Source organism: Gallinula chloropus (genome assembly GCF_964237585.1).
Source record: "Gallinula chloropus genome assembly, chromosome: 17".
Classification (NCBI taxonomy): Eukaryota; Metazoa; Chordata; class Aves; order Gruiformes; family Rallidae; genus Gallinula; species Gallinula chloropus.
In genome coordinates, this window is record NC_140102.1 from 5,223,943 (window position 1) to 5,250,198 (window position 26,256).

The following is a 26,256-nucleotide window of genomic DNA, read 5'->3' on the forward strand; positions in this document are numbered from 1 at the left end:
CAAGGCCATGTCCGCACGTAAGCTTTTTCTTTCTCAAGCAACTTAACACAAATAGTTATTTAAGCTTCAAAGATTAAATGACTGGCCAAGAACCAAATGCTGGCACTGAGTTAGCAGTTAAAGTAAACAAGCCTGGAGCCCCACGTTTGGTAGCCGAGTCAGAGCCCCCTGAGATATAAAAACTATCCAAATGAAAGCAGAGAAAGATTATGCTTTTTCACTCAGCTATTTTTATGGGTGACTGTAACACAACAAGTGTGGAATCTAGATGATGAAACAGAGTGAATGAAAACAGGACTTTGGTCTCTCCTAGAAGGTCCTGCAGCGTGCAGGGATCTAACATCCCTGGGCAGGTTTCCCTGTGTTCGGTTCCATTTCTATTGAAAGAATCCAGCAATGCCAGTACTGCTTGTCCACTTAGCACAATCTGAAAGAGATTGCTATCACCAGATTAAGTCTTACCACATTTTTCTGAAGCAATTAAGTATTACAACAATTCTGAGTAGGACAAAATTAAATCAGGACTGTTAAAATGGCTTCTCCAGGAGCAGGCAGGGTCAGGCAGGCTACTCCCCTCCAGGAAAGAACGCAAGCATGCTGACCGCATGCCTCGGTGCACTGCTATTCACTACGAGCCCATCATCTGGTCTCCTTAAAACTAACATTTACCCCACATGAAGTTTTCACAAGAGCCTCATTCTAAGATTAGCTTTAAAGGAAGAGAAGGATAAACTTGTTTTCAAAGAACGAATCCCAAATTAACCCCTCATTTTCTGGATTACTGTATCAATTTAATTGTGTTATAGTAATCAAAATATTCTTCATACAAAAGTACTAGAGAACAAGTATTGGTTGTAAAAAAAAAATCCCAACTTATTAAAAATGCATAATCTAAACAAGGTTCTAAATAAACTGTTTTGTTAATAAAATTATTTGCATAAGCACAAAAATTGCAGAAAATCTTAGCTGACTATTTTTATTAAGAATTGAGGAATAGATGTTCTCATTTTCTCGCTAGACCAATTAACAGCTGTCCCAAGCCTTAAAATTCCGTTAGGAAAAGTTCCTGCTCATGACAGGTTTTCAGTATTTTTTCCTACGGGGATCTAAATTTAAGCTGGTACAGCTACTGTTGGATGCAGCCAACAACTCGTACACAGAAGGACAAACTTCTGAAAGATATGAGCAGATTAACCTCAATCTATTAAAATGAACGTCTCCTACAGCCTGCTCATTAGATAGATCAATCAGGAAAATTCTTCATTAGCGTTAAGTAGGACATCTCTTCTAGGAGTGCTTGCTTCTGGTCAGGAAAGGAGTATTAAAGTAGCCATTACTAATCATTTGGATCAATCAGAGTATCTTTAATGAAAACCCATTTTCAGTTACGACTGAAAATGCACAGATCAATAAATGGATGATTTATTCATGCCAGTGGGTGCTGAAAGCGCATTCAGCTCAGTTCCGATTTGTCTGAATCACTGCATACATTTGGCTTAAGTGACAGTTAACTTCTTACAGGAAAAAGCTTCTGGCTTCTGTTAGAATCCTACAGATTCACCACTTTCGTCCTCACAACCTGACTACCAGCTACTCTCCTATTTTCATGAGTAAGGAGCCTTTGACAGCCAGGAATAGAACTGTACCAGCAGCCTCAGTGACAAGCTAAGAGAAAGGCAGCAGACGCATAGGACAATATATCCCTGCGTCCTGGCTTCAAGCACCTGATGTTCAAGTTGTGAGCTCCTTTAGAGCTGCTTGCTTAAAAATCCATCTACCTAGTCTGAAGCTGGACAATTGGTTCTGGTGGATTCAGATGGAGCCATCAGTTTTAGAGGAAAAGTGACAAGATCTATGGTCCAAGATTGTTTTCTCTGTTTGGAAATTAAAACAGTGTTTATATTCTTTTAGCAGGGTGCAGGTAGGCACGGATCAGCATTTGTATGCAGCAAATTAAATGTCTCATGTAAAAGACGATGCAAACCTCACATATCTGTTAACAAACTGACAAGACTTTCTATGCCACGTTCTCAAAAACAGATTCATTTCAGCGACCCCGGCTAAGCTCAGCTATGACACTATTCTATTCTGATGCCTTGGGAAAGTCGAGGTTCTTGGAGCCCTATGCTGAACTCTGAAAAGTACAATGCGTTGTGTAAAGAGCTAAAAATATCTCAGCTTTACCTAGGATCACTTGTAATTGAACCATCCAGCCTTCTAAGTGTCAACATTTGATTCCCTAATTTTCAGGATCTGACAGCTGCAGCAAGGAGCCTGCCAACTTCACCCCATGCTCACTGCACTTTGTTTGAAGTACTTAAAAAGATTTCATAATCCCCAAAGCAGACAATTTATTCCTACTTTTTCTGTGTTTGATGTAAATGAATTGGTTATTCCCTGCTGCTTCTTCCAAGTTCTATCTAGCTGCACGAGCTCTCGAAGCAAGTGGAATGCTGTAATACTCCTTTTCACGATTACAGAACCAAGCAAAACACAAGCACCTAAACACGTAAGGCAGCGTTGACCTTTTGGTGAATGAAGTGCTAAGAAGACCTCAACTAGAAATCCTGGTATGGCAGCACAAGCTAGGAAGGCACTGGTTCTTCGGCTGCCAAGCCTTGTCAGTGCCATGATGTAAGAGGATACGGCAAAGAGAGACAAAGAGGAGAAATATCAGCTCCAGGAACAAAATAATTCTTTGATTTAGCAGTAGTGTTTAGATAGATTAAACACAGCAGGATTAAAAGCCCGATTTAAACTTGAATGTACAACCCCTTTCTGTCCCCACTGAACACGTGTATTGCAACAGTGACTCACCGCTACATTCATCGAGATTTCCTCGGGTACTGGCTCAGAGCTGGAGTAAGGGAGCACTGAACCAGGAAATACAGCTTCATAAGCATAACATATCTGAAACAAATCTACAGCAAAAGGTTGGCTGGCAAGTGATGAACTGAGACTTTAACTGATGTGAGATAACCTGGCCACTTCATTTTTGCTTCATCGCCTCTTCCCTGCCCACTTACTTGCCCCATCTATTAGTCCTGTCTTCTCACAACCAGGACTGTTTCTGTAACATCCATTTGCAGTGTACTTTGAGGAGATACAGAACCTATAGCACCAAGGTCCTATGTAGCATTTTTGGCAGCAGACATTTACAAAAGAATTAAATGTCATTATCTACATTTTCCAGAAGGGGAAACTGTGACCTTTGAAAAAAGAAACTATCAAAATTATCAGGAATTCAAATCCTTTCCTAGGTTTTAGCCATAGGAAACACCCTTCTTACACTACAGTGGTGCCCCAACTACTGCTACAGCTACAGTGTAGCTGATGAAGTAACAAACAAGAACAGGACACACACATTGTGTACCTATACATACATACATACATACAAATATATATATATATATAGTAATACTGGCTTCTTTGGGCCAATGTGCAGAAAGTGTTTTCCCAAGCAGGAAATGCTCCTTAGGAAAAGGCAAATGCTTCTTATTTTAAGCTGATGGTTTTGTCTGAAGCACTCAGTCATTTATTCTTCACTTTTCAAAATAAGAACTTGAAATGATTTTAAAAGTCAAAAGCAGAAGATATTTTAACAAAAGGAATGCAGGTTATGTTCAAAACAGGTCTTTCCTTTGAGCCTCTTCTTTGTGCAAGACAATTAACTTGACTTGTTCATTATTAAGCCTCTTATGAGGTTCTATATCTGTGTTTCCTTCCTACCCTGCCCTCCTTGAATTTCTATGGATCAGAGGATGTTGTTCCCTTGAGAAAAGGCATAACATGAATTATTTTTTACCTTCCAGTGCACTGACATATAATGGAAAACATACGTTACTGTCTTGTTGATTAATTAAACATTTCTTACCCATCACATGTCATGAAACACAGATTGTCTGCTTTCTGTTTTTATTTTTACTTTAAAAGTTGTCAAAGATTTCAGCAACATGCCTACTGGGGTTGAAAACCTTGTAGGGGAGAGAAATTAATGCAGTGCTGTTCTTCTTACTGCTACCTACGAACACCTATGAAAGGATATAAGTATGTCATGGTAAGAAAGATGTACATCTTAATCCTTCAGTGTCTTGGTGCCATTGCTTCCACTTGCAGTTTCCACCTTGATTTACAGAAGGGAAGAAAGGCAAGAAGGCACAAGTGATATATATATGGATTCCATATTATAGAGGAAGCCTTTATGCCTGGCTGGATGCTTAAACATTTCTGTACCTGATTCACTCATTAAAACTCCTTTACAAGAAAAGTGATGTTTGTGGAGCAGGCATGTGCTGTGGGATCAGGGAGGGAACTCCTGCTACAAAGGACATTCCCTCTCTTGAGTAGGATGTACAAAAAGCACAGCAACAGATAAAGCAAGCAAAGAGTGTTACTCGTGATAAATGAAGCCAGTGCAAATGAAGACAATACGAGGGAATGAAAAGATATATTAAGTCAGAGAATGATGCAGCTAAAATACTCTTTGGTTTAGTGAATCTGCCCGTAAGCACAATTAGCAAGCTTCTCCCAAACTCAGAAATATTGTTGTCTTAAGAAAAGCCAATTCATTTTGCTGACAAACCACTACCCAGCTGAGCACCTTTAGTCTCTGCAAGCTTTTGAAGAAGAAAAAGCCGCTCTGATCAATACAGCTTCAAGTAGAATTTTGCCTGAGCTACACTGGCCATGCTAGTCAAAGTCTGCAGGGCAGAGAAACTTCAGGAGGGTCTGGGAAACATTTTTAAGTAAAAACTTTTGTGGGTGATAAATACAATGGGACTAATTGCATTTCTGATAATTGCTGGTATTATGCTTTAGGATCACATCACACAGCAAATGGATAGTAACACATATTTTTATTATACATCTAATCCATGTGACTGATCACTTGAACTCCTAATCCATTCACGAGACTCGTCAACCTTCATACATAGTTATTTACCATCATACCACTGAGTTGAAATAACATCAATACCATCACAGAGCCTGAAACGCTAAGACCACCAACATCAAGTCCTTCTATACCTTACAATCTATTAGGTACAATATGAATAATTGAAATTAATAATTTGAAAATAGCTACAAATCAAGCACTGCTGCAGTAGAAATACTGGAAAGCATCTGAAAGCACTGGACAGTATCATACTACCTGCATGATTAAAAAAAAGTCTTCAACTCTGGTAATTTTGGTATTTGATGACAGAAAACATACATTAAAAAGTCCCCTGAGGTCAATCTGTTGCAAAGCTGAGACCACATAGCTTTACAGCATGCTATGAAATGGGTAAGGTGCTGTACAAGCTGTTATTGCAATGTCAAGTTCAAAGGAAACTGAGCTAACAAAATCTGACCAATTCCCTCCTCCTTCTGTCATGTGTTACATTGCATACCTCATCCCCTTTTGGAACTTCAGAGCCTTCTAACTCATGGGCCTCATTGGTCTTCTGCAGCATCTGCCTTTCAGCGCTGGCCATCTCTTCCTTGGCAGCCTGAAGTTCTTCTGCCTTGGCTGCCTTTTTCCGGGCAATGATGGATGCCTGTGTGATGATAAAAATGCACATGGACAAGTAAAGTACAAATCACCTTGCTTAATCCGTTCAGTTCCAGGCATCCCACCCCTGATACCGTATTTTAGCTGTCAGAAACAGTTAGGAGATGTGAGCATGTCTCTTTGCAAAGAAAGAAGCATTGATTGCACATTGTATACAGTGGGCTGAACTGTAACTGCACTGAAGCTGATCGCAGACTCCCAACTTTCTTCAGTACAGCCAAGATTTCAACCACAGCCTTTACTTCCAGATTCATCTCAATATACTTTACATTTTACATTTACATTTCTTCACCTCCTTTTTTCATTTTCATTGAAGAAAAAGGTAGGCATTTTAGGTGCTCCATTTCTTCTGCTTAGTCCCTTTTTGTGCCTATGTAAGATACACCAACATGGCTTAACTGGAAAGTTATCCAAGATTTCACAAATGTCATAATACAGATTTTTATAACTCCAACCTACTCCAACCTACAGAAATATGTTATACTAACAGCAGAACCGAGCCACTAAATCTTGGCAAATGACTAGAAGACGATGAATAAAGCAATACAGCACAGAAATAGTGTAGATTAGAGAGAGGGTTTTTTTAAGTCTAGAAGATAAAGCATTTAAGAACAAGGCAGAATGTTGAAGAGTACCTAACATTTGACCAGAAGCTAACAGATTTGTGAACATAAATATACACTAGTTCAGGAGGTGAAAAAACAGGGGGGGGAAAGCATTTTTATCTTGACAAAATTAAGAATTACTATTTTAAAATACTATTAAATAACGCAGCACGTTCCTTTCATGCACGTGCATGAATTTGGATACACAGTTGGTTTCTGTATATGAAAGGGAAAACAAGAAAAAAATGAAGCAAACCACACTGACCAGGTTAAAAGGATCAGCTTTATTTCTTAAAATATATTTAACTGAATTCTGCTGGGGTAGTATCTCAGCTTGTTGCTTCATGAGCTATCTGCAGTGACAGACTGTGTACAATAGAAACAATTATTTTGTGTAACAGAAGCCAGTGCCTAGCAGAGCACAGTGAAGACCACCCCATGCTTTCAACTCCCAACCTGAACTCATGGAGTGGTTCCTCCACTGACCATACATACTTATATATCATAGACCAGCTGCTCCTTAGTACCCAATCATTATATAGCAGACTTTTCTTTGGGGAAGAGTATCTCTCACAAACCAAAATGGTGCATTTCATATTCCCTATGTGATTGAACTGCAGCATACATTTTATCACTAGGTTTTTCCTCCCACTAATATATTTTACTTAAGCTTTTTTATTTTCTAAACTGTCACCATAAGCATCATCATGAAAACCTTCAATAAAATTAGCAGCAGTACAGGTTGCCTGGAAAATAAATCACTTGCATTTCTGCATAAGCTCTGAAAAATCTCAGAGTTCATAAATCCTTTTTATAACTTGTGAATTTACTAAGACGAGACCAGACAGCTTATTTTATAGAAAGGCTATTTTACAGCCTCAGGATGAGGAATTGAAGAATTCCTTCTTAATAGAAGGGAACAGGAAAAATAGCGTATGGCCAGACACAAGCAAGGGTAGGACTGAGAGGCAGCCTTGCAGCCAGGTCTGACTGCAGCAGCCAACTCCCGTGCTGCCTTTTAAGAATCTGTCCACAGCTGGAGCTTTACCAAAATAGCTCCTCCAAAATGATCCTTCCAGAATTACTGTGATGCAGCTGAGGGACATCACCTAACAGCTTAAAGACAGCAGTCAATACAAGCTCCCTAACATGAGTGAAAGCAATGGTTTGACTCAGCCCTGACCATACAGCTATTTATTTCCTTTTTTGTCCTCCATTATTAGGCATTTCTCTCCTAAATAAATGAAAGAAAAAGAAAACAGGATGTAAAGCAATCAGTGACTGAAAGTCTTCTACTGCTTCTGCTTAACAAATGGTTTGGTCTTTCTTACCTGTTGGCGATACATGGAAAATTTACTATCAATTGGCTCATGTTTCATCATTCTTTTCTCAATAAGCTGATTCATTTGTGCATTTACTTCATTTATCTGCAAGACAGAGTAGAAAACTAAGGAAAAGCTTTATTTCTTTGTCTTCTCAAAGAATTAAATGCTTTGCAAACCAGATTTACAATCCAGCTAGTTTCATTTTTAAAGCAGAGAAACAAACCCAAAAACTCAATGAGTCATTAAGTATTGGCCAGGAAGGGGCTATGTTTTTGGATTTCCAGTTCTGCGCCTTTATGATAAGGCAGAAGCATGACGTTGGCCCTGAAAATGCAGTAAACTGGTGGACATAGAGAGAAAATGTGTGCAAGTTGGTACAGACAGAAAACAGACCAATGTTGTCACACACTGTGTGAAACACACGATTCTACTGATGTTAACTAAAATTCCTTTTCACTCAACATTTATCAGAAGCTTAAAGGGGAGCTCATAAAGACTGAGATCAAACTTCATTGATACTTGGACAGCCACAGACCATCGTATTCCAGCTCTATGGTACCTTCTTTCTACTGCCACAAAACACACTCATTTGTCCCTGGTCTCAAATTGTTAATTTCCATTTTAGCTGAAGCCTTAAAGAGCCCACAGCATCTGGGAACTCAAGCTGCTACACCAGTGTACTGACTGCAGCTTTTGCAGTCCTGACTTAACACTACACTGGGACTCTCATCAGCCATGGAAACCACAGCCCTAGCAACCTTCCTTTAATTCTCTGCTAACTAGATGAGTGCTGATAAGCAAGCAGTGTAAGTATGTGCTGAAATGCAATGAAGTCAAAATGTAACACAGGTACAGTGCTGGGCATTACTTTAACATTGCTATGAGCAACATCCGTGTACTTTGAGACCCAAGTATTTCAGATAAAGTTCTCAATAGGACTAAAAATACTCCCAACACCTGAAAAAAAAAAAAAAAGAATCTCCTGTAAATTCTATTCCTTTACAAAAGCTAGAACAGGCCTGAATTTGAAGACAGCATAAGAATGCCCTTGTGTGAATAAATTCCTGGTTTATAGATTATAAAAGACATGATAGTAGCATGCTTAGGGCAATTCAGGTCCTTTTTAAGACACTGAGATAATAGATGGCTGACTTTAAAAAGAAACAACTGTCTATGATGGTGCTATGATAACAGCCAAGTTTTTTATTTTTATTATCCATTAAGAACATCATACTTCCAAAACATAACAAATTAAAAGGTTACCTCACAGAGGAAGAAAATTTGAAGCTTTTTAAAATATTGCCAAAACCACAACAATACTCTTGGAAAAGGAAGGTGTAAAACAGGGCTTCAAGTATGCCTGAAAGAAGTAACTGCAACCACAAATATTGTTTAGATTAAAAGCAACAAACTAGGAAAGCAGAGGTTGGATCACAGGGTAGCTTATGATTTCAGACCTAATTTAATAATGCTGTCATCCTTAAAACTCTAATGATCAGGATCCAAACTGCTATTGAACTGTCACAAATTTTACTTTGACAAGAAGTAGCCTTAACCTTGAAGCAGAATAGACTCTCAATGACACTTGGCTGCTGATCTTCACCTGATCCAAAAAAACATTTATTACATTACTTTGGCATGTGCTACATGGGAACGCACAGGCTACTAGGATGTGGATGTAGTTCCTCTCTCTGCTTCAAAACACAAGAATAATGGTGGATGGCAGCCCTCAAGCCCATGAGTAAATCGTTCTCTGGTCTATTACAAGTACTCTGTTTCCTCATTATCCATCTTTTGCAGCAAACCTGTGCTGGAGATCCTGGGAATATTAAAAACCAACTGGTACAAGGAGACAACATTCAGACTGAAGAGTGTACCTGGTAGTATGTAGGACTAGTCTTCCCACCCTGGCTAACATTGCTGCAAGTGTTTGTCATCATCATCAGATATACTAATAATTAGCATTCCTCTAAATTCTTCTAGAATGTAATATTACATATTTAATCTTTCACTCAGGATTATGCAAATATGAAAACTTAATGAAGTGAAATATAGCAACATAATTCTGTGGCATCAAACCCTTGCCACATTTTGGATATGTACTACAAAGAAGGATCTTTGCTCATTCTCACACTATTTGTTTTTAACTTCTGAAAAAATCTGGAAGGGTACATCAAGTATTTGATACCTGAATTTCCTTTGGGGATCAGACCAACTAGAACAAACAATCCAGACCTATTCCAAACACTATGGCAGCCTCCACCATTGCACACAGGTTATGACACAATATTGTGAAGATGTATCACTCAGAGAATGTTGTTCACCACTCCATAAACACTGTTACATGTTGGTAAAAACTCCCTTGATGTCAGTGAGTGTTTAAAACATGCCAAAAATGAAGAGAAGAAAAAAAATCAAAACTTTAGTGTTAAATTAACAACTCTGCTCACACCATAGCAAATTGCTTTCTAACTAGTAATTGAGGATAGGGTTGGGTGTGGGGTAAGTTTGGTTTTAAAAACCCCAAACTTATCTGAGTGTTTGCATTTAGTGATTAACACATCTTTTTGGGAATGAAATATTTTCTCAAAGTTACAAAGGATAAGAAAACTGTGGTGCACAAGAACCTTAGACTATGATACAGAACATAGACTGTGACTTTGGTCAACTTACTTTGATTTCAAGTACACTGAGATCAGATTGATTCATAGCTGGCTCTGCAACCACCTTTTGTAAGAAATATGTTGAATTCTTCTTACTTTCAAGCTCTGCAGGTATCTTCTCATTGACAAGGTATGAATTGAAATTTATCTCCTCTTCTAGTTTCTTCATTAGACCTTAAAACCAAATTAAATCAGTATGTATCTATAACAGTAATGGAGCAGATAATTACATTTAAATTCACCAACACATGAAAGTATACAGCAGCAGATTACAATAGCAACAGCATAACAACAGTCTTCCTTTGAATGCTCAAAGAAACAGGTAGTTAATTGATGTAGACTTTGAATCTGGATGTTAAAACAACACATTATGTATTATTGTCCATCTGTATCTTTAACATGTAACTATTTATTCCTTGAGACTCTTTTCATCCCTAAGCAAGTAAAACCCTTCTTAAATGAAGCTCTAGTTGAATCAGATGCAAACTTCAGCGTGCAGCATTGTCACAGAAAGCCATAAATGCTACGTGTGTCTTGCACACATCAAGATGTTGGATTCTACTTCACTATTTTGTGTTGTTCATGACATTCTTCCGAAATTTTAAAAATTAAGAGACAGACTTTGCTTGCTTATGCACATACAAGATGAGAGGCAGCAAAGCATGTCACAGCTGTGCTGACTGGCTGAGAGCTTTTTCGAAGTTTGCATCCCTTGGAGCTTCCCTGGCTGGAGCAGTGGAAGCATCTTGAAGTTGGTCCTACTCCAGATTGCTTAAGTCACTGTTTCATGTGAATTACTTCATCTACACACAGAAATTATCTCTGTGTGAATCCTTTATCTCTGCAAAGATCGTAATTTGGCCTAGCTCATGCACAGACTTGTTACATCCTTGGAAATTCTCCCTTAAAATAAAACTTTGTTCTGGCATCTAAAGAGGCCTGACAATGAGCAAAATGTGATATATGCCTACTTTAAGGTCTTTTAAAGTGCCCGAACACTTATCATTTGCCTCTCTGTAAATAGAACACTATTTCTTCCTCTAAGAACAAGCCTTTAACCTCGTGAGGTATATAGTCTGAGAACACTGAAAATAATAAAATAACCAAGAAGAAACTGCCGAGTAATGTCAAAAATTATGTTGAGAAAAGCAAGCACATTTATAAGTTTTGTTCTACCCAAGCCTGATGCACGTCATGTGTTACCATGTTTATGACTGTTGCAGTTTTGTGTAGCTGTGCTGCTGACATGGCTTCTGCAAGCAGCAGCTACTGCTCGCTGCAACCCTAGACAGTAAACATCGGCCAATTCAAGGCCAAAGTTGCTGCTGACCAGGGCCGAGCTAATCAGAGATGGTCACAGCAGCTCTGAGAATCATATATAGGAGAAAAAAACTGCAGGCAGGCTCCTTTTGCCACTGGAGAAGGGAGTGAGAAGAGGTAACAAGCTGTGCGGACACTGAAGCCAGGCCCGAAGGAGACGGGGAGGCAGGGGGAGGGAAGAATGAGGCCAGAAAGAGAGATTCTCCTGCAGCTCGTGGAGAAGACCATGGTGGAGCAGGTGTCCTCTCACAGCCCATGTATGAGAACGGGGAGCAGAGAAATCTACAGCCTGTGAAGAGACTGATCCACACTTCAGCAGGTCTGCCAGGAGACTTGTGACTTTGCGGGGGACCAGGCCGGGGCAGTCTGGGCCTGAACGTCAGCACCTGAGGAAGGGAGTCCTGCTGAGAGGCCTGTGGTGAGGAGATGGCTCCCTGATAGAGAGGACTCACACTGCAGAAGTTCGTGGATGAAGTTTAAGTCAGCTAAGAAGGGGAGGGGTGGGGGGAAGGTGCTTTAAGACCTGGCCGCTTCTCATTATCGGACTCTGGTTCACTGGGTGTGTAGTTGTAGTAGTAATAAATCACTTTCTTTTACTCTGTGCAGGGTCTGTTTGCCCATTGCTCTAATTGGCAAGTGATCCCTCTGTCCTTATCTCAGATCCTAAGCCTTCCGACATATATTTTCTCCCCTTTTCAGCTGAAAAGAGGGAGTGAGCAAGTGGCTTGGTGGGCATTGGGCCTCTGGCCAGGGCCAAACCACCACAATGAAGACTTGGTTCTTGCTAATTTAGCCTCCTTAACAGATAATTTATCAATAAACACAGGTACATACAGATAAGAACAGCAGAGAGCTAGAGGAATGTGACACAATAAAATAAAGCAGCTATTTAAATTACATTACACAGGCTCCCACTGACAGCAAGCAGCTTAGTGCAATTACTCCTCCAAGACACCTGTGCCAAGGACTACAGTACGATTTGGAAGTTTTCTGTCAGATAAAAGTGGGAATAAGTATTTCAGAACATTTGTCATGATGTAGACAACTACAGTGTCTAAGGCACTTTTTAAAACTACTTGCTACGGTTGGGGTTGGGTATTTTGGGGAAGGGGGATTCTCTCCAAATGTGGGAGAAAATGGAAATGCCAAGAAAAACAAATTCACAATCTCTTTCATACACTGCACAATGTTGCTGAAATAGAGACTGGAAAGGATGTAGGTGAAAGCTGGTTTTGGTTCTCAGGCTAAAAACTGACTTACAAAAGGAGAACAAAGTGAAACACAAGACTAAGAAAACGGCCCCTTGTTCTTCTGCCACTATTTACCTCTAGAAGCATTGTCCTGATAGATCCTCCTCATCCTCTGCTCTCAGCTCAGACTGAAAGGAAAGCTACTTGCTTTAGCTGCCAGAGAGGAAATAAGCCATTCTTAGTTCTTGAGAAAGCCTCAAGAACTAGAAGAAAGAAAAGAGACCCTAGGGAAAGCAATGTTGCTAACAAAGTCAACACAAACTAAAAATGAGCGGGAATTCCTCTCTTCCAGTAGTTCAGTTTGTTGACTTCTGTGTTTATGAAAAGCAACACTACCACATGATCTTTTCCCCTTTTTGGAAAGGTCATTTATCTTGTGCAAAACAAACAGCACAACACTGATTTCAGAATGGGTAAGCGGAGTTACTCTACGTCTGCAATAGCCATTATGTACTTGGCACTAGAACTATACCCTGAGAAAGATGCTTGGACTTACTAAGACAGATTTCCCACTTCTTTTTTCCAGAAGAACTCGATTCCAGTCTTCTGCACGACAAAGCTGGGCAGGAGGGACTACATTTTAATGTCTCCCTAGAAATCTACCACCTCTGCAAATGCAGCAAAGCTTCCCACGTACACTGGGAGCTGAATTATCACCTCAGAACCGACTAGGAACACAAATCCCAGTTTGATATTTATAACCAAGATCCTTGGTTTGAAAATCAAAGTGATATCAATTAGATTAATCTGATATCAAATACTAATACTTTAATGTAACCAAATTATTTTCTTGTTTTCCTCTTAGTAGCAAAAAGCATTTATAGCCTATACTTTATTTTTTGTACTACTCTAGTTCTCATTAAAAATGTAGGTACCTAAATAATTTGTTGTAGACATGACACTAAACTCAGGAAATAACAACTAAACAACTGCTTCCATAGGAGCTGAGACCCACTGACTTCCCAGGGTATAACCTTGATCGCTATCTCATTTTATTTTGCAGATAATCTCAGAGCTGCCACCACCAATTCTTTCAAACATTGACTGGTTCTGCATCACACTTACTCTTGAGGGTGCAACAAGCAATGAAGCAAGTTAAAACTTGACATCTGAATGGGGAAAGACATGATGATGTCAACATCACTCATGACTAAGCTAATTTATTTCCTATATATTTTTCCTCCTATATTATTCAACATACTGAGAAGTAACTATCTCAGAACGAATTCTGTTGCTTAACAGAACCTTAAAATACAGGGCAGCACTTTTTTTTTTTCAGGGAAAAGCGTTCTTCTTTTCAGATTCTCAGGCTAGAGGAAAGAAAAGCAAGCACACTTCAAATCTTTCCATTACACATATAAATTCTGTTTTTAATGTTTTAACATTGACTTATGGTTACAGAATCTACATACGTAAGCTGCACAGAAAGTCTGGCTCTGTGCCCTAAGGTTATTTTAACAAGGTTCTGCCAACCACGTATTTACATGTGGAGAGCTATTAAGAGCAACTCCTCATGTTTTCCATTCAAATGTTTTTATTATTATTATTACAAAGAGAAGGATGGGAGAAAGAGTTTCTTAGTGTTTGCTTAGTCATGTAGAAAAGAGGCAAGTTTCTCTGTGTGATTCTACTAATGGATCTAAAACTTGATTCACCTTGCACTCAGATTTCTACTTCTTTTCCTACCTCTCCTCCCTATACAGGGTACCAGCTCTGCATCCTGTACCAAAACAGTTTGCAACAATAACTGATTTTCTAAAAGCTGGGGGTGGAGAGGGGAGAAGAAAAAGATTTCCTTTTATAGACTCATTTTATGAACTATCTCCCAACTTTCTGTTTAATATCACATAGGAAGGCCACAACAAAGACAGGCCTAGAACAGACTTCCACGTGGCATTCACTCACATCCAAGCCTTCACTTCCCTTTCTGCCATCACCTTCAATAAGGTAGTACTGAAATTATTCTCCCCCCAAATTTCCAATGATACCAGTTCCAATTTCCTTAAGACAGAGGCCTGGGACATGCAAAGACTGACTGCTTATGGTCAAATCATCCCTTTGATATCTCCTTGAAAAACTAAAAAATTGTCCTGGATCTGCTGCCCACGTTTATAATTATTATTGATGCTCCTTGAAACATCTCTAACCTTTCAAGATTTTTCTTGAACTCTGGGCAACAGACACAGTGTCACAGTGATGGACATACCAGAGCTAAAAAGAGATAATACAACTCTCCTACTCCTCTTTCTTCTGTATGTAAAGGCAGGGATAGCACCAAATCTTTAACACCAGGAGCACCAGTTCTACCATTTTTATACTGTGACCCCCAACTCCTTTTCAGAGTCACCTTTTAGGAACTGCAAGTTCTCCTTTACCAAATACATCTATAACTTCGATTGTAACGTGGTCTGCAGTGTTGGCAGAGATCATTTAAACTTGAGATTTTAGGGAAAGACAGTTCTGTGGATATGAAAAATATTAATGCTTTCATTCAACTGTAATATTTAAATAGTAGCATCCTAAATTTCTGTTTTTCATCAAGTGTTCAGAATGACAGAAAAGAGATGTGTACAAAGCAATTTGTCTTTGACTGGTATCTTTGATGTTCTCAGCGCTCTATTACTACATATTAACTTAATGAAGTATATAAATTATACATTTCACTGTTTATCAACAACAATCACCATAACACATTCTTTTAATCAATATTTTCAAGCCAGTCATCCACTTCTTCATATTTCTGCCAATGAAGTGAAGGATAATGTTCTATAAAATGGACAGAGATCAAGAATTTCAGTAATTCAGTTGGCCTCTTGGCATTAACAATTTGTGTTTGTGCCAGCAGAGATATTCAAAGCAAAAAGATGGCAATCTTGCTGAGAAAGCATGAGCTGGGTTATTCAAACTAGTGGTCAGTGTTAGTATAAATACTATTCATAACCAGAACGACAATGACAAAGTCCCAGAAATGGCAAATTCATGTTACTTAGTGCCACAAGCAGCAACTGCCTGTCTGTAGTTAAACTCCACACTTAGTAGGACTGAAGTGAATAACCAGGGAAGGAATGTACTGTGGAAACTAGTATCATCAATTTTAGTCTACCAAACTTCTCCTAACAATCAACTGGGTTTCGTGATAAAAAACTCTTCTAAATATTGCCTTTCAAAGAGTTACAAACCATAAGCTGTATTTTCCTGGCACAGCTAAAGCAGACTGATGCTAATTGCATGTTAATGATACTCATGAATACATGCTAGCTGCATTCCTTAGAGTTCCTTCACATTTCTTTAAAGTACTTCATCTTAAATTAATTATAAGATGAAGCAATCAAAGCAACACGTGTCCGTAAGGCCAAAAAAAAGCTTCTACTCATTAACAGCTTTTATCATTTTATCTTGATTTGGAAGTAAAAACACCTGAAGTATTAAAAATGGAACAAAATTATTTTAAAGGAAAGTATCCAACTTCCAGTGAGAACCCACACCTACCAACCAGCCACGGAATTGTCAGCATACAAGCTATATGGATACGAGTAGGCAGCAAGGTACCAAACTGCAGCCAAAGGGAATTTTAAAAATAAAATAAATTGAGCTAACTGTAGACCAACAAAGCTTTTAAAATAAATGGAATCCTATTCAGTGCACTATGGCCACCTAATTTCAATTATTTAAAAAACACAGTTGGCATTCTGTAATTGCTACTACAGGCGGTGCTTTGTAACTACTATGGGAGAAAGCAATTACAAAGCTAAGTCCTAAAGACTTTGTTTAGGCAAAATTTCAACAGAAGTTTCCTTAAGTAATGACTCCAAGACTTTCTTTGGAACATCTAAACATATTTTTTTTCCCTTGCAAGCAGGACTTTAGATAAGGAAATTAAATATGTTAACTTTATCTTTATTTTCATCTCAATGATTAAATGACATATTTACTGGCTTTTTTATTATGTTACCTTTGCTTCTATGAACTGAACCCATCAAGTTTCCATTGGCCTTAAAAAAAACCCAGGAACTGAAATAGAAATGTTGACACAGCTTTGCTGTATAAACTCTCTGATAGCTACTGCAAAAATGGAACAGTTATAAAATCTGCTGCAGGTCCCTTTGAGTGAAGAAGATAGTCCAGATACTCTTTCATTCCATTTGCAGTTCAGTGGTTGATGAGCATTGTAAAGAAAATTAGAGTAAAATTACAAAATAGTAACAATGCAACACAGTGGTGACTGAAAACAATTTTCTAACTCAAAGCAGCTGCCAAAGCAGCTATGTGATGCAATATTAGATGTACTTGAAAGAGCAGGAAAATTACTTACTTTACTAATCTTGAATTGAGAAATAGGTTCTATCATCTTGGAAGTAATTTATACATATAACAAAAATCATTCTACAGCTTTTTTTTAAATAATGCAACTGGAAAATCCCTGTGAAAAGGGCCATTCCAAGTCTTATCTTCACACCACACTACTTTTCATAAAATATCCCCCTATAAATCCACCCCAATGCCTGTATGAACAGCACATAAACCCTCTATCAATCCTGCAATGTGTTATTAATAACCAGGAGACAAACTGGAAGGAGTTAAGTCATTTGCCAAAGATGAAATATATCTGACACACTGAACCCTAAACTGACTGCCAGTTTTGTTGTTAAACTGCCAGGTGAATACTTGTTATATTTCCTTCAAAATGATTAAGTCATCAGAAACCTAGAGGTTCTACAATTCTAACCTTTGGTGACAGTTACTTATGCATTTATCTAGTAAGTGCAATTCCTGCCTATCTGATCATAGACTACTAACCTACTCCACAAGTAGTAGTATTTTGCTGAGGTTATTTGCAGACTGAGATATCACTGAAAATAAGAAGGCATCCTTGCTATTACTAATGTAATCCAGCAACAACTCAATTGTTACAGTCGTGTCATGAGAACAAAGTATTTTCATATGTTAACAAATATATTCATATAGAAATATAGAGACTTATCTATTATATATATTTAGAAACATAATCATATATGTATGTGTGTGTCATATACACATAATCTGCGATCTATAAAAAAGAGTTTAATTCAAATTAGCTTTATTTTTGGTACCATACAAAACTACAACACAAAACTGCACAATAAGATATAGACCTTAAAGTTTTTCAAACAAGTATTTTGTAGAAGGTAACTAGAAAACCAAATCTACTCTGAATAAAATGTGTTTGTACATTCACTGAGAAAATTTTTAAGCAGCAGTATTTCATCAATGCCCAATTACAAACACAAAAGATGTAAAAGTGTACTAAGTCAGAAGCTTGCCTTTTCTAAGAGGTTTCTGCTTTTTCCAATCCTTTGCAGTTCCGACTGTGTGCTTGTTTTCTCACATAGTATTATGGGTAGTATTCAGTATTTAACTGTTTCAAGAATTTTTTAAAAGTGGATCTCAAAAATATGACTGATATCTTCCCTTGTCATTGTGTCCCTGGCTTTTTGTGGCAAGGCACACTCAGGCTTAGGATCACCTTTAGAACACAAGTTATTTCTTTCATTAAATTCCCTTAAGTTCCTACCTGCTTTTTGGCACTACCGTATTACCCACAGCCATCCAGATGGATTTCAGTTCTAACAGAGAAATGTAAAAACCCAGCCTTTAGAGATTACTACTTACTTTCAGGTTTCGAATCCACTACTGCATGATGCATCTCTTTCAGCTGGAGCTGTGCTCTTTGCAGTCTCTGCTCTGCATGGAACAACTTTTGAAAGAAAATTGGACACACATAAGCTCATTCCTTTGAAATGCATGGTCAAACTGCTAAATAAAAATAATCCCAAATAGGAAAAAAGATGGTAGCTGTAAGCATCTGGTGATTATCTGTTTCACAAGGGAACAAGCCAAAACAAATTTTCAACAACTGGCCTCAGTTTACTTGATATTCTCTACTGTAATTAAGGTAAGTATTCTTGTACTCCCAAGTGGTATTTTCTCTATGCATTAAACAATTAAATGCTTTAAATAATTTTCAACCAAAAATATGAGTGGCTTGAACATCAGCAACAAAGACAGCAAAAATCAGGACTGCAGCAGGTAGCTTTCCTCATGCTGCAGTTCTTCAGTGCAGCTGAGTTGTCACAGCAATCTGCTGTCCAACTTGAGTGCACACTGGAAAGCTTCTTGCCAAACATCCAGTTGATTAGCATTTTTGTGTATTAAAAACTGGAATTAGCTGGACATCACATTCATTTTTATTGTGATCCTGCTCAGGTTCAAGCAAAAAACTCAACAGCTTAAAGCCTACTGATGCACACCAACTGACATCCAGATATAGACTGCAACACCAGAAATATGAGTGCTTGTTTTTCCCTTTTTTAATGCACTGTTGAAGTTTACATTACAGAATTTGGTGACATAATAATGTGGCACTGGGTTTTATTAAAGTACCTTGTTTCGACAACATAGCTCAGGAAAAAAACCCTCCCTTATAGTCAGATGTCAACTGCTTCCAGTGCTTCCTAGGACATACTTTTTGTGAAACTCAGAGACCAAAATCCCAAGGTTGCTCCTGAATACATATTCCCCCCCACCCAAGGAAAAGCTGGAAGCACTTGCTGTGTTACTCAGCCCCTGAAACCTTGGTGCAGATGCACAAAGATACAAATCAAACTAAGGAAACATTTCCTCATCACCACAAATATAAAGAAATCCCTTTGGGTGTTACAACATTAAGTCATGGAACATTTCCTGGGACTGCTAAACGATGACATCAGTGGCAGCTGAGGCAGCCAAGTACCTTGAATGAAGTGTTCAAAACTTGCAAGGTCAAGCCTCTTCCCCTAAAATGTACATAGATGTTCCTATTTTAAATGGGATTTAATTTTCTGATGATGGGAGAAGCTCTGTACTGTTGTTCCTGATGTACCTTCTTAAATGCATGATCTGCAAACAAATGTCAACAACTATTTATTTTAATAGGTATGTTTTTATTTCAGTACCTGATTTTTTTGCTGTTGTTTCTGTTGAGCCAAAGAGTCTTCTCTCTCTTTTTCTAAGCGAAGCTCTCTTGCTATTTCAAGCATTCGTTGATGATTTTGTACTGTCTCCACCTACAGCAAGTGGATAAATAGTGCATGTTACTGTCAGATAGTTGAGAAATACATTAAAGAGATCATATGTCTCACAAGCCCACTTAGCACTTCCTTTCCATACATGTTACTACTCAGAAATGACAGCAAAGTACTGGACTCCAGATTCTTAAAAGCTCTGGACTAACGCCTAGGGAGATTCCCCGTGGGTCAATTAGTTACTCGATTCCTTCCTAGACATACAGTATGTTTATCTTAATCCTTGTTTGCATTCCAAAACCAGAGTTGCAAGCCAAGGATTATGACACTGAAATGTAACAGTGTTACTTCTCTTATTACCCTCTTCTTAAGACGCTCTACTCTCTTGACTAGTTGATCTTTCTCCTCTTCCATTGCACTGATGTCCTAAAAAAGCAGGAAAAAAATTTAAAATGTTAATTTATTTACAGTATCATATGGATTGCACTAAATTCTGTTCAAATTTATATGAAAATGTATTATTGAAATACACTGAAGCAGTTATAATCTTATATATCTATGATCAGAACATCCAGGATTTCAATCCTTCTCTCTTACTTCCCCCACAGTTCCCACCCTCTTTATGCTAACATTCCTTCACCTGCATCCTTTAGTATTAATGTGAACATTTAAAATAAAAGCAGGTGGATTTCTCCAAAATAGAAACAAACTAACAGAGACAACAACCCCCAAATCAGCATGAATTCAGTATGTTCTTAATGTTACCATCATTACCCACTTCCTGGCAAAGAATTTTGTATGGAGTTGCATACAAGTGGTGTTTGCTGACACTTTTTGTATTGAAATTGAGTCAAAAGAAACATGCCTAGTGCTAAAACATGTATCTGATTATTTTTATCCTTTAATACTATTTTACAACAGCAGGACTCCACAGATTTATAGTTGTGAGAGAGAGAGAAATAAATTCTCTGAATTTAGACCTTATCTCAATTTTTGCTTGTCTGTGAGTCTTAGTGGAAAGTCATACACACACACATAAGTATTCTTCTGAAAAAGGGCATATACCTTTATTTAACACCTTAGCCACACAAGATCATAATTTCTGTTGACTTAAGCTCTTAATTCATTCAACACTCTGAAATTATTACCCCCTATCAGTAAAGCAAAAGGCTTTGTATCAGTTTGCATTCACAGGAAAGGGAGTTCTAATATTTGAGAATCATGGTGAACAGTCTTGGCAGCCTTCTTTCCCAATCTGCTTCAGAAAGCTCAGTTCTAAGCACAAGCAAGGACTTTCTCATCTGTTTGCCAACAGAGAACAGTTTCAGAAAGGCAACTGCAGTGCCTACCAGCTCTGACCTCTACAACTTGAGTCCACAAAGCTAACAGAAATAGAACTGACATTAAAAAAAGAACTCTAAACAAAAGTTGTGCCATTTTTTCAGATCTTTTTACCCTTCTTATTTCTGCAGTAGATAGACCAGATGTTTTGAGCTGCTCACACTCCTTATGTAGGATTTTAAATGCTTCCATCAGTTCTTCATACTATAAAATGAAGTAAAAAACATGCAGAATGAGCAATATGTCCAATGAGTTTCAGATCAAGATGTTGGTTTACTAATACAATAATACACACAGAAATAGAAATATGGTGAGACTAAGAATTAAAGGCATTTTTCCATCATAAAAGATTGTCCACTTGTAAAAGCAAAAATTTTAAAAAATCTTCCAGTTGAAGATACCCTCAGAAGTTCACCATTTATTCAGTACTTTCACCTCTTCCCTTGTAATACATAGTGTATTTGCAAAACAGGAAGATAAGATGTTATCTGAAAGGGACAATGCTGTATTAATAAATGATTCTCTCCTACTCTAAATCTGTGTATACCACATATGTAAATATATCAGCCCCAAAAGGAAGAGCTTCATCTAACAACATGCTCGATCGAAGTAATGGGGCTTCAATTTATAGAGCAGTGAGCTTCAATCCAGCAAAGCTGTCCAAGAGCACACCTGACTTAACATGTGAGAAATAGTTTTGACACATTGCATAATCATGCCCTTGGTATATTACAGAGATTGATATATGTAGTTTGGTAGTTAGAAGCAGACAGTGTGCTACTTCCACGCCAGTACATTGCCCACCAGTAATTTTAAACTGAGAGGCAGTGTGAAAGTCTGTGTGGGCAGGGAAATAACAGGGGACAGAAAGAGTTTAGAAATATGGATAGGAAATAAATTTAGCATCAACTTGGAGAAATGCAAGCTGAGAAAGAAGAAAAGATAATCTCCACAGAAACAGCCATTCAATAAGATGGAAAAATCTAAAAAGAGAATATCGAGTCATTTTTTACTTCCTGGAAAGAGCAATTGATATGAATGTTGAACACAAAATGGCAACAGCAAAGGCCAGTTCAACAAAGGCATCATATCCCTGAGCAGTGAAGCAGCAATTCCATTCTGTAAAACCCTGGGGAACCAGCATCTAGAATGCTCTGTTCATTTCTGGTTTTTTCAATATCAGGCACACACTGACAGGCTGGAATGAATTCAAAATAATAGCAAAAAAGTGGCTACTGAGAAGAAGGTAATAGAGAAAAAAAGTGTGGTTAAATAGCAAATAAGGTGTGCACACACTGGACAATGCAGAATGAGTTAGAAAAAAGTATGAGGAACAACACATCTGGCCTGCATTACATCGTTTTATGCATTATAGAAGTACTGTAACAAATAATGAAATAGCAAGTAGTCTCTGAGTAACTATATACACAATTGCTGATGTCCAACAGCTTCCCTTTGTGTGGATTCTCTACCTCTTTCAAAAGGAGAGGTTAGTCTGCTTTTTCAAGAGTAATGGTAAGATTCAAAGAAGGGCATAGCATGTTACAGATCATAACGAAGGGAAGGCTTCTCACCTTCACCAAATAAAAGTTGCAGCTACCTCATGTGTACCTGAAATGTGACACACTCAAATGACCAAAGAACTCCCTGGTTCCTACAGTGGAAAGATTCCTGGCACCTGAGGGCAACTCACTGAAGACTGGACAGCTAGTTTATACCCAAAACTGCTTATTTTTAAATCATGTACCGCAGCCAATCTGATGCCCAAATCACAACACTGCTGGGAAGATGGCAAGTATTCAGAGTATCTTGTTTAAATAATTTACAAAAGTACATTTCAGCTTGACTCTATTCAACCATAAAACTTGAGCATGTTCTAAGATTTCCAAACTCCTCTGTTTGAAATGTTTCTCTGAAACACACTATTGCAAGCCTACTTACCTGAATACTTCAGGCTAAATAATCTAATTCATTACTATCTATATATTTGCACGATAATGTTAAATTACTTTAAGGCATTATATTACCCCAGCTTCTGTTTTGAATTAATCAGCAGGGCATTAGTTTAATAAGATGGTTATATTCCTGTAATCCCAAAAAGGAACACATCTTACGTAATGGAAATCATGGAGTTGGATATTTATACATATTAGGATCGTGACATACTGAAAAAACATACAATCTGCATTCCTTTCTCTCTTTGCTACCTCTGCATAGTTATTTCAAGTTGTAAATCTAATACTGTTAGTTGTAACAAAAAATTAAAAGGCTTAGTCAAGCTTCAGTCAGACTACACACAGCTTTACCAGTGCAAAGCTAATAAATCAAACCTGTTACAATCATTCCAAACCACTGTGATTTTGCAAGTCACTATACGTAACAACAGGCACAGAAAACCGGATAAAAGAATTAAGTAAATATGTACATCAGATAATATAGATCTAAAACCATAACTTTGGTTCACTTTAGGCTTTCCATTTCAAACCCACCCACTCTGACTATCTAAAATCAACATTTAATGCTCACAAAAGAAGTGGGAACATAACGAGTAGGAATGTCAGCCTGGGAAAAAGATTTTTTTTTTTACTTATTCACAAAAAAACCATAATGGTGGAAGCAGAAGTGGGATGAGGCTAATATAAAGGATTAGGTACTAAATATTGTACAATGAATTGATAATTAGGAGACACTGGCTTTTGGTCATAACATTTTCTGGACTAGGTTAATGTGGAAATATATAAAGTTAAAAATATCCATGTCATAGTTCATAGTTCAAAAGTGTTTAAAAATTAATAAATAAAAATCCCTCTTGGCCAACATGGCTCTGAACATTATTTAGTACCCAGTGCCTAAGGGGCTTAAATATTTTTAATTCCATGCTACTTACAAATAGATGTTTTCAGGGTTAAGACATATTTCTTACTACAGATCTTTGCTTACCCTTCATTCCAACATGCTTTTAACATAACTTCCTCCACAGCAACTCCCCAATTCATCTGTCCCTCCTCCTATCCACAGTTTAATTAATGTAAAATGTTGGCATTCATGAAAGATGGTACCTGTTTGTTGATGTCAGCCACAGTATCATCCTGTAGGAACTCCGCTGGCACTTCCAATTTTACTAAGAAACGTGCCAGGTAAGCTCGTTTCTTGAGTTCATTGGTCCTCTGAAGAAGCCAATGTAAGAGAGGATGAATGACAGGTTTGCTTCCAGTAACTAACCCTTGGCGGAAAGCACTTCGATAGGGAAACAACAAAAAGAAAATACCAATAAATTTCAAACTGAAGAACACTGGCTTGGAACAACCTATTTGCAGTATTTTATTCCCTCTCTACTTGCCTAATGATCTTCTTAATGCTGTTAGAAAACACTCATGATGACAGTTTGCTATTTATGATCCCAATTCTGCTAACCTGAGACGCCGTAACACAGCAAGAGGCTAAAGCCAGCAACAACGACTCTTCCCTTTCTGCTATCTGCTTCGGGAGTAACGGCAATGTGGGAAGAGCGTGGGTTTTCTGGGTTCTAACCTGGCGCAGGAGGGTGCAATCCAGCCTCGGGTGGCTGGTTTGAAGGGGATGGGGAAGGCACTGACCCTGCCAGTCAGGCGGCACCCTCTCCTGGCTGACTCCGCAATAGCAGCCGCTGCGGCAGGGCCCGAGGGCAGCCTCCCCCGGCGGACACCCCTACACCGTACTCCACAGGCATAAGGGAGGACCTGTCTTCAAGGCTTTATACAGACCCACTGCGATAGTCGAGGTCAAAACCTCGACCAAAATTTATTGAATTAAAGGTCGCTGCCATACGAGCTGTAAAAGATGCTTTACAGTGATCTGGAGACAAAAATATACTTACAAGTCTGATATACTTCCTGGAGGTTTGTATTTAAGGATTGCAAGCAGACTCAACATTCTTTTAGCTGTTTGTTCCGGCAGCTCCTCTCTAATGTCAACAGCATGCTAAATAATAAAAAAAGTAAAAATTAATTAGCCACTGTTTGTCCAAGTCATGTTAATTAACTAGCAACACTAGAAGAATTTACGGTCACATGATATGTCAATAGTGAGATGCTCCATACAGAACATCCTCTTTATCACCAAACTTCAATTCTCTTCTAATGGACTCTTCTCCAACGTGTGTATTCAGGCAAATTTATCCTAGATATATATTATTTCTGCCCATGGGACCTCATCTGTGCAGACAAACTGGTAACTTCCACCAAAGTAATCAGATATCCAAGCACACCAAGGCACAGGTATCTGTGCCTCAGATGTACAATCAATTCCTTCTGATCTTACACACACTTTTGGAAGCCTCAAATGAGAGAGATTCAGTATCTCTTGCAACAACGAAGTCATGAGTTTCAATTTTTGATCAGTTCCTGCCCTATGTGTGCAAGACACTGCCTGACTTGTAACCCAAGAACAAGGCAATTGTCAGTATGAACCAAGTTAAGATCTGTATTCCAAAGAAAAAATATCCCACCATCAGTCTGTAGGGGAGAGGGATCCAGTATCCGTGGCCAGAGAAACATTTGCAGGTTTGCCAAAAACACATAGATGTATAGACAGAAAGGATTCTTGCCAGGCACATTTATTTCCAGGAAGATTCATACAAGTTATTTTGGTAAACCAAACATGTCACAAGATTATACAGAGCCAGACTTCAGTAAAAGCAAATTTTTGTGACAAGCTCGTTTAATATGTTCACAACTATGCAGGTCTGAGTGCCTCTCGTTGCCTTCCTTACCTTTGGGTCAATCTCCCCCAGAACATCATTGAGCAGCTGCAACAGCTGCAACGGTTCTAAGGAGTCAAATGTGATTAAATTGTAGTTCTTCCTGAAGGGCTCCTGATTGAGCTTCTCAACAATGAGCTGGATTTGATCACTCATAATCGTGTCCTGGAAAAAACCTCTGCAGAGAAGACAGAAGAGATGTCAGGAGGCCTCGGCGGGCAGGGGGAGCTGAGGGGCTGCCGGGAGGGCGGGTGAAGGCACCGCCTCAGTGAGGCCCACGGCAGCCCGCAAGCAGTGAGCTGGCACTGGGCTAGGCCTAGCCCGGCCCGGCCGCCCCCTCAGCCCCGGCGGGCGCCCCGCGGCCTAACGAAGAAAGGCTCGGCCCCTCACAGAGATTGTGGGGGGAAGGGGGAGAAGGCGGCC

At 38.6% G+C, this 26,256-nt stretch overlaps 1 protein-coding gene across 1 annotated transcript in view; it reads right to left on the reverse strand.

The window, feature by feature from the left end:
• The window catches only part of IFT81 (intraflagellar transport 81), a gene marked incomplete at its 5' end in the record, with an annotated part of 41,058 nt that extends 15,069 nt beyond the window's left edge, over window positions 1-25,989 (reverse strand). The window contains 10 exons of the mRNA XM_084271936.1: window positions 5,391-5,537; window positions 7,488-7,583; window positions 10,155-10,318; window positions 18,364-18,448; window positions 19,686-19,796; window positions 20,115-20,180; window positions 21,210-21,299; window positions 24,155-24,332; window positions 24,952-25,055; window positions 25,846-25,989. Of these exons, the coding sequence (XP_084128062.1) occupies window positions 5,391-5,537; window positions 7,488-7,583; window positions 10,155-10,318; window positions 18,364-18,448; window positions 19,686-19,796; window positions 20,115-20,180; window positions 21,210-21,299; window positions 24,155-24,332; window positions 24,952-25,055; window positions 25,846-25,989 (1,185 nt within the window). The remainder of the gene's footprint in view (window positions 1-5,390; window positions 5,538-7,487; window positions 7,584-10,154; window positions 10,319-18,363; window positions 18,449-19,685; window positions 19,797-20,114; window positions 20,181-21,209; window positions 21,300-24,154; window positions 24,333-24,951; window positions 25,056-25,845) is intronic.
• Between the last annotated feature and the right edge of the window lie 267 nt (window positions 25,990-26,256).